General features: G+C 35.6%; 2 protein-coding genes across 2 annotated transcripts; both read left to right on the top strand.

Annotated features, from left to right (window-relative positions):
- The first annotated feature begins 1291 nt into the window (after positions 1 to 1291).
- LOC21405438 (protein CHUP1, chloroplastic) lies at positions 1292 to 2604 on the top strand. Its single transcript, XM_024167226.1, has 2 exons — positions 1292 to 2065; positions 2176 to 2604. The coding sequence occupies exons 1-2, from the start codon at positions 1292 to 1294 to the stop codon at positions 2602 to 2604; spliced, it is 1203 nt and encodes a 400-aa protein (XP_024022994.1).
- Positions 2605 to 4841: 2237 nt separating this feature from the next.
- On the top strand, positions 4842 to 8337 carry LOC112092057 (peptidyl-prolyl cis-trans isomerase FKBP16-4, chloroplastic). The gene is made up of 10 exons (XM_024167240.1): positions 4842 to 5073; positions 5170 to 5305; positions 5400 to 5463; positions 5583 to 5638; positions 6234 to 6291; positions 6494 to 6568; positions 7026 to 7115; positions 7575 to 7652; positions 8019 to 8059; positions 8141 to 8337. The coding sequence occupies exons 1-10, from the start codon at positions 4995 to 4997 to the stop codon at positions 8166 to 8168; spliced, it is 705 nt and encodes a 234-aa protein (XP_024023008.1). The 5' UTR covers positions 4842 to 4994; the 3' UTR covers positions 8169 to 8337.
- Positions 8338 to 10777: the final 2440 nt, after the last annotated feature.

The following is a 10777-nucleotide window of genomic DNA, read 5'->3' as shown; positions in this document are numbered from 1 at the left end:
TCCCGTATAAAAAAGATGCATGCCTTGCTTAAATGAACATCTCAGTCATAAACTCTTACGACAAGACTGAAGATGTTACCCCTTAAAAGTAGGTAACGTTTAGTTTATGGGTTCAGAATTATGGTTCATGATTCTGATTTTTGAAATTTAAATTTTTTGTGAGAGTAAAACACTATAGTGAACCAAGAATCATGACTCAGAATCAGACCAGAACCTTCGAAACAAATGGAGCAGTAGAGAACTTTTATGATACTAGGAGAAAAATTCTGAGCACCGTGTCAGAAATACGGTAATTTATAAACTTTATGTTGAAACTTATAAATTTTAAATAATGAAATTGTAAAAATTAAAATAAGCTTGTTGATGGACACGGTGCCGTGAAGACACCACAGAAAGACTTTAAAAATAAGATTCAAGTCATCACCCACTCGGTTGTTTTAGAGAGATTCTTAAAAAAAGAACAAGGAATATAGTAGGAGGACTAGAACTGTAGTTTTTTTATTTATTTTATTTTTATTTTTTGGTTCTGTGGCATGTTAGAGAGTCTTGATTCAGGATAACAATCTTAAAGGGACTGATTTTAATTGACTAGAATAATTTAGCCAAGCTTAATGCCTGAGCTTGAAAGAGGGGAAAAAAGATAGAAACAAAACTATTATTTAAAGTAGAATCGGAAGCAAAATAGATTGTTTCATGTTATAGAACTCCATTTACGTGTTGAGAACTTCATTGCTTAAATTTAATATTATAAGTTTTGGGGGGCAATGTGATTGTGAATGGTGGTTGCCAACGCTTAAACAAATGTATGCCTTTGAAGAAAAGTAGCTCATCGTTCTTGAAATCACTCTCCGTTCATTTCACCGATTCGAGTTTTACTACAGTAAAAAGCTCTAAAAAACAGTCACATCTAATTTTTTTACTACAGTATAAAGTTCTCACATAAAATTACACCTCAATGCGAATCAATGAACAAAAAATGTCCTAATTAAAACCGCTATAAGGAATGAGATTCCAAAGAAACACAGCACCTGGAAAGTGGATGAGTAAAGTGGTTATAGGAAAGGAAGGCTATATATATCTATATATGGAGTACACTAAAAGCAAAGATAATATGTGTATACCTATGAATAAAGGAAAGCTAAAGAAGACACTAAAGGTAAGGAATCTTCAAGAAAATTTTGTATACAAAACAAGCATAATTTGATCTCCATAGATCATAATATTAGCATTCAAGAAACTGAATTTCCCTTGTATTTGATCACCTCATTTTTGTTGCCTTCTTTTTACAAAGATGGCGAGTTCATCATCAAAATTAGAAAACATGAAGCCATTTCTCTTCAAAGCTGGTATTCCTCTAACTTTATCTGCGGCTGCTTTTATATACGCAAGGATTGCGGCTAGAAGAGATGTTCCTAAGGACCCAACTTCAGAAACTCGAGCGAATTCAATGGAGGCTGATTCTCAGTTTGGATGTGATGAGAGTTTCTATAGCCTCAGCTCATGTTTTCCTTCTGCTGAATATAATTTGGAGGAAGAGATTTTAGGCCTAAAGCGCCGAATCGAAGATCTTCAGAAGAGAGAATCGGAGTTGGAGATGCGGTTTATGAGGTACAGTGAATTGAAAGAGCAAGAGTCTGTGCTTATGAAGCTGATGAACATGATGCTATTGGAGATGGCTCAAATTGAGTTATTGGATAGGGAGATTTCCTTAATGGAGGATGAAAGCAGAAGGCTTGAGAAGTTCTTTGCGGATTATTCAAGACTTTTGGAGCAACTTGAGTATTGGAAATCAAAAAGTGGATTGCTTGAAAGGAAGGTAAAGAATCTCTTGAGGAGAAAAAGACTGCAATCAAGTCATATACGAGAGAGAGATTTGAAGATTCGAGCTGGAGAAGCGGAGCTTTTAAAAACCCGGGAAGCGCTAGAAACGAGGACTAATGATGTCGAGAAATTGGAGGATGAAATTGGGGAGCTGAGAATGGTTTTGGATCAAATGCAGGAAGAGAAGAATGAGCTTTTGAATAAGCTGGAATCGGAAGAAAAATCAGCCTCATCATCCTCCAAGGTTTAGAAACTCTTTCTCTACCATTAAGAAAGGGAAATATAAGCCTTGTTTATGTGCTCATTGAATTGATTATTGATAGTTTACGCATTTTATGATTTTCCATGACGCAGATTGAAGCCAAAGGGATGACATCGGAAGACGAAAATAGGCCTGAAAATGAATTAGAGGAGCTAAAGAAGGATCAAGAATGGAGTAATTCATGCATAAGGAATGAGTTTTTGATGAATCAAGAACATCAAAACCGTACTCAGCAGAAGGCTGAATGGGAAATAGATCTCCAAGGAAATTTTGAACTTGAAAATCATGCCTTAGAGCAAGAATTGGATGGCATGACTTTGGAGCACAATGACCAAGTTTGTTCAAAAAGGAAGAAATTACTAAAGAGGCTTAGAAGATGGGTGGAAGGTAGTGAGAAGGAAAAAGGGAAGGTTGAGGAGAGAGAGAGGCATGAAGTTAAGTGCTTTCGAAGGCATTCTGTTCCATATGAGGCTGAAGAACATCTACAACTACAAGGAAGAAGGTCTTACTCTAGCGCATGAAGGAATTATAATACATGTAAATCATAAATTTGTAAGGTGATATTTTTAGAAGAATGATGAATGAGTATCAAGTACTTTTGAGCTCGAGTATTTATAAGTTTTTAAACATTTTTGTTAGTTTAATGTGTTTTTATTTTGTTTTTGTAAGTTGAAGTTAAAATGGAATAAAATGAGCGAAAATTTGACTTTGGAACATACTTCAATATTTGGAGCATAACTCTCTTATGTTCAAATGAGGTGATCTTAGTGGTGTTGGAAAGATAAGAGATAGAACTACAACTTTCGTGAAGATACCAAAGACTAATTCGGCCATATAAAAGGTGAAAATTCTCCTCAAATTCATACATCCGCTGCAGCAGATTTCCTGCCCGAGAGCAGGAAAACTACACACCCACTGCAGCGGGAAATTCATCCGCTGCTGTGGGTGAGCCTGTGCCACTAGGGTTTTTCAGAAATCTTAAGCGGCGTTGCAGCGGGAAAATTATCCGCTGCAACGCCTCCACGAGTACTGTAGTCATTTTAAGGCCTCTTTTGTACTGATTTTGAGGAGGTATAAATAGGAAATGTGTTGAGAATTAAAGGGGCTCTTTAGAGACCAAAAAACCCAAAACCCTAAAGAGGAGAATACAAGGATTCAAGGGCTTGCTTGAAGATCCGAAGGAAGATTGAAGATTGGCGTCTAGTTTTTCATTCTCTTTCTCTCTTCATCTATTTTAGCTTTGAGTTTTGTGTTATTCTTTGAGATTTGTGATCGATTATGGATTTAGTTTTTGGTTTGTTTATGCTTTTTCATTTGGGATTCTTAATGTCTTGTTCTAGCTTAACTCTTAGAGCTAGGGGCTTAATATAGTTTTAACGTTGTTATGCTTTGAATATTCTAAGTGCTTGTTAATGTGCTTTTCACTTCAATTCATTTGTGTTTCTCTATGTTAATTGTTCTAATTTGTGTTTTCATGAATTAGAGATATAGATGTGTGGATTTAGACTCGGGAGGGTTACTTTCACATGTTAGGATTGAGAAACACAACTTAGAGTTAATTGAATTCGGGAGGCCAATTAATTCGAGTAGTCAATATTAGGTTTGCTTAATAGATGCTTGATTTGGTTAGGCTAATAGGGATATTGCTTAATTGGTTTTGCATACTATTTTACTTGGCACTCGGACCCGAGGGAGTGAATTATTTTCGAAAACCTAGACTAATGAGAGTGAAATAAATTGACGAGCCTAGGAATTGGATATCAACATAGCTTAGTAGAGAGAGATCAAAGCTCCTAGCCATTTTATTATCATCAGAGTTCCATTCGATCCTCATCTCTAAATTGCACTTTTATTATTTAGTTATTATTTTTGTTACTTTGCTTTGTTTGTTATTTATTCCGGTTGTTTAAATAATCTTAGAGCCGATTAATTTCGGTCATTAATGAAAATTAAACACATTTTTTGTGAGATCGACACTCTTATTCACACTTTATTATTTGAGGCGACTCGTGCACTTACGAGCATAAATTCACGCATCAAAGAACAATAAAAATTAATGATAAAAGTTTCTTTTGTTTGATCTCATGTGTATGGTCTTTTTGTTGGTTAGGTGCCTAAGAAGTGTAAAATTCATATGTAGTGGCCTATTTCTATAATCCTTCATTGACAATTCATCTCAATAAAATAGAAAATGATTACGAGAATTCTTCTTTTGATTTGTTTTCTGTTCCTTTACTGGTCAGGATTATTATAAGCAAACAATAGACGGCAAAAAAGATGGTCCCAATGAGCAACCAAGTAATATAACCATCCAATTTTTGCATTTAAACGACATTTTTTTTAGGGGACTTTTGTGCTAAGATATTAAAAATAACTCAATTGATAATACACTATATATATATATATATATATATTGCACTTTCCACTCTTTATAAGAGCATCTCCAACCGAGCAGTAAAATGATGGTTTGCCGCTCGGTTTGCGCTCTAATCAAGCACTTTTACGCCACGGCATTTTGTCGTTTTTGATAATACACTATTTCGAATAGCAAATTTCTTACTTTCTTTTTTTTTCCCCCCCCTTTATTTGGATTCAATTGTACATTGGTATAGTCTCAAGAAATTCTGTATTTTTTTCCCAAGGAAAAAGCCTGATATCCGTAGCTATGGACTTATGGTGGAGCCCAGATTTTAAAAGCAATGGAAATTGTGAATAAGGAGAATCATGACATTGTGATTTTAAGGCCTCTAAAGTTGTGGATGAAATTGAGAATGCTATCCTCTCTCTCTCTCTCTCTCTCTCTCTCTCTCTCTCTCTCAACCAACACAAAACGGCACATAACCAACAAATCTCATCCTGGTCTTTAATAACCAATAGCTCTAAAATCTAACCAGTTAGTTAACGTTAAAACATGGGACACTTGCTTCTTCCATGCTACTTTCACAGCCCAAATCTTCTGCATAAGCCGCTTATCTCCATCCCCATTACAAGTACTTTCTTTCTCTCTTTCTCTCTCTCACTCATATTCTATAAAGGACATTTCTTTTGGGTTTCATTTACATTTTTAGTCTCGATTAATTCAACAGGAAAAATACCGTCCAAGAGGAATAATTTACATGTGGTTCAATGTCAATGCTCATTTTCTTCCTCAGATGATTCTTCGAAAGCTACCAACCAATCTTCACAATGTCAAGCAAGGAGGGCCTTGGTTGGCTCTCTCATATATATCAAGTGGGTGTTCAAAATTTCTTCAAAATATATATCTTGATGCCTTGTACCTTCCCGTATTCACTTTTTTTTATTGGATTTAATTATGGATTTTAGCTGCTGGGATGTATCTTTGTGATGTGGCTGAGGCTGTTAGCACAAGTAGAAGAGCAGTGAGTTGTTTATTTTTTTTCTTTTTTCTAGATAATTAACTTGACTATTTTGAGGGGGAAAGAAATAGAAGAAAAATTTTGCAATTCTGAGTTTGTAAAGTTTCTTTCTTTTGGCGCAGCTGAGAGGATCAAAAATACCTGAAAGCGAATATACAACACTCCCAAATGGTTTGAAGTTAGTAACTATCACCAATTTATGAGCTCTTATGCTACCTGGTGCTCTCTGAGTATCTGTTTTGTTTTTATTTTTTATTTTTATGTTACACATATTTATAGACTTTGTCAACAGCCCTCGGGGAAGGGTCCTACTTCGACGTAACATATTACATAAAGAAGTGAGAAGCATAACATGACATTTATTCAACAATGTGGGAAAAATGTCACATTAGGAAATTCAGTTATTCGACACTATTATTACAGCTCTACAACATCAGTGATACGCTTAATAAGTGTTGCGTTAGGCTTCTCGCTTCTATATGTTTCATGGAGGTGTGTGTGTGTGTGCGTCTTTCTACATCTAAGATGGATAAGGAAGAATTCGACTGGTGAAAAGCCAACATTTTTCATGAAGAAATTGTTAAAACTTTGTCAAATTTTCTTTATTGATTAAGACTGCACACAACAGTCATAGGTTCAACCAACAACCCTTAATTCAATTGCGCCAGTCTTTTTAATTGGATCGTATACTTTTTTTTTTGCGAAAGGTTCGTGTCTTTTCTTAAAATTATGTCTATGCTAAAACATTGAGGGTAATGTATGTCCTTACTCAGGTACTATGATTTGAAGGTTGGGAGTGGAGTTCAGGCAAAGAAAGGATCCCGGGTTGCAGTACGGTTGTGGTCCAGTTAAATTTCATTATTTTAACTATACATATATACAAGTACTTAAAGTATTTAAGCTATTATAATAGAAATTTAATTTGATCTTGTCTGTCTTTTTTCTTATTTATTTCTTATTTATTTCTCTATTAAGTTTATCCGTGCCCCTAAAAATTCATAAGTGTGATGAATCTAAGACGTTATTGTTGTAGGTTCACTATGTTGCTAAATGGAGGGGCATCACTTTTATGACAAGCAGACAAGGCCTTGGTGTTGGTGGAGGAACGGTGAGCTCAAAGTGGTGTTATGCCTTCAAATCTATTTAGTATTTCATTCTAATTTAGTCCAAGTGTATAATTAGAAGAATGATTCTATAGGTCTCAACTATTATCCCAACTTTTTAACACCAACTCAGATAGCAAGTGTCAAGTATGGTGTCATTTGTTTATTTGTCATTTAGAAGAATGACGACACGGAAGTTCTCGTCATCTATTTGTTGCCTAAAATTCTAATATGTCACGTGAGTTGGTATTAAAAAGTTTGAAATTTTGAGTAATAGTTAAGATCCCAAGATTTTCATGCTAGAACTATGATACATATGATATAGTCATGTAGCTTCTGAATGGTCAGTAAATGAAACTTAAAATGGTGTCTCATTAAGCAATCAAATACTTGGTGTCTAAGATGTTTTTCCAAAGAACTTATTGTTATGTATCTTATTGTGGTTATGCTTGAATTCTGCAGCCATATGGATTTGATGTTGGCCAATCTGAGAGAGGTTCAGTCCTTAAGGGATTAGATCTCGGTGTAGAAGGCATGCGGGTAGGAGGCCAGGTGAGACCAGTTTCTTCTGGAATGAAATTTACTCATTTGTCTCTTAGCATTTTTGTAGCTTAAGTTTAGATTTTAGAACATGAAAAAAGGGTAATAGCTTGATTCATCTTTTTTTTTTTTTTTACTGAGATCACATGAAACCAGGGGCGGAGCCAGAACATCACGTGAGAAGGGACAGACATATAATTCTAAATTTTTAAGGGGCAAATAATTTCACATTTTTAGGAGGGAGGGGGAAAACTACAAATATTAACGAAATACACATACAAAATTAAAAGAAAAAAGAAAAAAGAAAATTCAGGCAAGGCGGCCACCTACCCTTGGGAAGGGGTGGCTCCGCCCCTGCATGAAACTGCAATTAAAGAAGAATTTTGTTTACATGGATGAGCTTTAGTTGTATCTATTGAGGCAGCAATGAGAAGTCCTTTTAGAAGTGTTTGTGTAATTGTTGTTCTCCAGAGATTGTTAATTGTACCTCCGGAACTAGCTTATGGAAAGAAAGGAGTCCAGGAAATTCCTCCAAATGCCACAATAGAGGTAATGTGTTATCTTAGTCCATAAAGAAAAGGTTGGATGACTATAAAATGTTCTGTTTCTTAAACTGCCCATCTTGAACTAAATTCTCTCCATTTGTTGACTATAAAACTCTGAGTATAAAATTTAAAATCCTATCGGTAGGTCACAGTTTTTTATGGCAGGATTTTCATCAAGTTCTGTTAAATCGTCACATTTTTATTAATCTAATATGATTCTAAGGTGATCTCATGGATAATGATAGGGTACCATACGTCCTACCACAGAGTTCTCCAGCTGATATTTACCTTTTAGCTTCCTTTTCTTGACCATTATTCCACCTTTCTTTATCTGCATGTTTATTGATTTGCAAATGCTTTGAATCTGCAGTTGGATGTTGAACTGTTATCCATCAAGCAGAGTCCATTTGGGTAAGTAATGGTTAAGTGTAAATGTCTGCATTATGGCATATATATGACAGATAACTCAAGGTTACTATTATGTTTTTGCAGAACTCCTGTGAAAATTGTTGAAGGCTAAGGGAAATCATTTTCTTCTTGTTGCTCATCATTTTATATTTGTTACTGTAAACAAAAATCAGAAGTTCTCCTTTGGTGGCAAAAGGGTTTCCTTCTTTTCTTCAATTTATTGTAAATAAACTTCCCCATTCGTTCCTGGGCTGGAAAAAAGTTTGCCTGAATAACATGATATGGAATTACTATAATTTTCTTGTAAGTTCCATTTTTATATGTGCAAGTGTTTATTGGATGATATAATTGTTGGATTAGGCTTAGGCTTAAAATTGACAAAAATCAATGCCCGTAATTCAAGCCCACAAAATTGTGTGGATTAGATTTAGCGAAGTGGTTAAATGGTGGTCAAGTAATATGAATGGCTACAAATTGGTCAATTCTTAGTCATAAGTTTTTCATGGCCACGGTTCGTTCTTAGAGCTTATATAAGGGGGTTGGAGGAAAGGCTTAAGCATCTCATTCTCACCCTTTAAAGAGAATTCCCATAGTGTGAGAGAAATTTAGTTTCTCCAGTTTTTCTTTTTTTGTGAGGTGTTTCTCCTATTTACATGAGAGAGTGGTTCTTATTGTTCTCTCTATGTAATTTAGAGAGAGGGTTTTGCAGAAGCAGGAAAAAAGAACTTGGTTTGCAAGTTGAACAAATCTTTGTACGGTCTCAAACAGGCACCGAGGTGTTGGTACAAGATATTTGATTCTTGTATCATAAGCCTTGGGTACAATAGACTCAGTGCAGACCCTTGTGCACATCAAGAGGTTTGGTGATGGAGATTTCGTCATTTTGCTGTTGTACATGGACGACATGTTGGTTGCATGTCCCAACAAAGATCGAGTCCAAGAATTGAAGGCACAATTGGCCAAGAAATTTTATATAAAGGACTTGGGACCAGCAAATAAGATTTTAGGGATGCAAATTTACCGAGACAAAAAAAAAAGAAAGATTTGGCTTTCTCAAAAGAATTACTTGAAAAAGGTTTTGCAGCACTTCAACATGCAAGACTCTAAGCCAATCTCTACCCCTCTTCCTGTTAATTTCAATTTATCCTCAAAGATGTGTCCTAGCAATGAAGCGGAGAGGAAAGAGATGTCCCGAGTACCATATGCATAAGCAGTGAGGAGCTTAATGTTCGCTATGATTTTTACAAGACTAGACTTTGCACAAGCAGTGGGAGCGGTTAGTAGGTACACGGCGAATCCTGATAAAGAGCATTGAAGTACTGTTAAGAGGATCCTGAGATACATCAAGGGTACCTCAGATGTTGCATTATGTTACAGAGGATCGGAGTTTACTATTAGGGGCTATGTGGATTCAGATTTTGCAGGAGATTAAGATAAAAGAAAATCCACTACGGGCTATGTGTTCACACTTGCAGGAGGAGCTGTAAGTTAGATTTCAAAACTGCAGTCAGTATTGGTGTTATCTGCAAGCAGAATACGTGGTGACTACACAAGCTTACAAGGAAGCAATATGGATTGAAAGGTTATTGGAGGAGCTTGGGCACAAAGCAGAGAAGATTCTTTTGCTCTGTAATAGTCAGAGCGCCTTGCACATTGCAAGGAATCCAACCTTTCATTCCAGGACGAAGCACATAGGAGTTCAATTTCACTTTGTTCATGAAGTAGTAGAAGAAAAAAGAGTGGATATGCAGAAGACTCACATCAAGGAGAACCAAGGAGATGCGTTGACCAAGCCGGTAAATAATAATAAGTTCAAGTGGTGTAGATTCTCGTGTGGCCTAACAAAAACGTAAGCAGCATGATAGTGACAAGGTAGAAAGGATGGTGCAGAGACAAGATTAATTTTCAATCAAATCTCTAAGTGGGAGAAATGTTAGATTAGGCTTAGGCCTAAAGGCCTAAAATTGGTAAAGTTCAAGGCCCATGATTCAAGTCTACAAAATTGTGTGGACTAGATTTATCTAAGTGGCTAAATGTTGGCCAAGTAAAATGAATAGCCACAAATTGGACAATTCATAGCCACAAATTTTTTCGTGGCCATGATTCGTTCTTGGAGCTTATATAATGGGGCTTGGAGGATGGGTTTAAGCATCTCATTCTCACCCTTCAAAGAGAATTCTCATAGTGTGACAAAAATTTAGTTTCTCCTGTTTTTCTTCTTTTGTGAGGTGTTTCTCCTATTTATATGAGAGAGTAGTTCTTATTGTTCTCTCCGTATAATTTATAAAGAGTGTTGTAATCTCCATTTTTCATAATGAAATTTTTCTACGCTTGTCCCGTAGTTTTTATCCCGTTTTCTTTAAAGATTGTCCATGTAAAATACTCTATGTCCATATTATCTTCATTTTTACTCATTTTTTATTTTACCGCCAGATTTGCCAACAATAATCATGTAGTTTTGGCTGCAAGTATCTAGCTTTCATGGTCGAATATCTTCAAAGGCTTTTTCTACTTTTAATGTTTGGCTCTTTCAAAAATGTCTAGAAAGATGCAAAGAAAATGCACGAGGATGGTGAATGATGGTCCTACGAATGACTTCTTTTCCATGATTTTTCTTCTTGTTCTTCTTTTGTTACGATTTTTCGACAGAAGTTCTACATTTTTCCTTCATTCCTTTTCCTTAGCTTTTGAAGTCTTTCTTTTTGGACACTACAATTATTT

Source organism: Morus notabilis, unplaced genomic scaffold (genome assembly GCF_000414095.1).
Source record: "Morus notabilis unplaced genomic scaffold, ASM41409v2 Scaffold124, whole genome shotgun sequence".
Classification (NCBI taxonomy): Eukaryota; Viridiplantae; Streptophyta; class Magnoliopsida; order Rosales; family Moraceae; genus Morus; species Morus notabilis.
This window is presented reverse-complemented; position numbering and strand designations above follow the sequence as displayed.

Bases quoted from the DNA above. Each gene is read 5' to 3' on its own strand.
- LOC21405438 (XM_024167226.1), top strand. From the start codon at position 1,292: ATGGCGAGTTCATCATCAAAATTAGAAAACATGAAGCCATTTCTCTTC. The intron at 2,066-2,175 runs GTTTAGAAACTC...TCCATGACGCAG, and splicing joins CAGCCTCATCATCCTCCAAG to ATTGAAGCCAAAGGGATGAC.
- LOC112092057 (XM_024167240.1), top strand. From the start codon at position 4,995: ATGGGACACTTGCTTCTTCCATGCTACTTTCACAGCCCAAATCTTCTG. The intron at 5,074-5,169 runs GTACTTTCTTTC...TTAATTCAACAG, and splicing joins TATCTCCATCCCCATTACAA to GAAAAATACCGTCCAAGAGG. The intron at 6,569-7,025 runs GTGAGCTCAAAG...TGAATTCTGCAG, and splicing joins TTGGTGTTGGTGGAGGAACG to CCATATGGATTTGATGTTGG.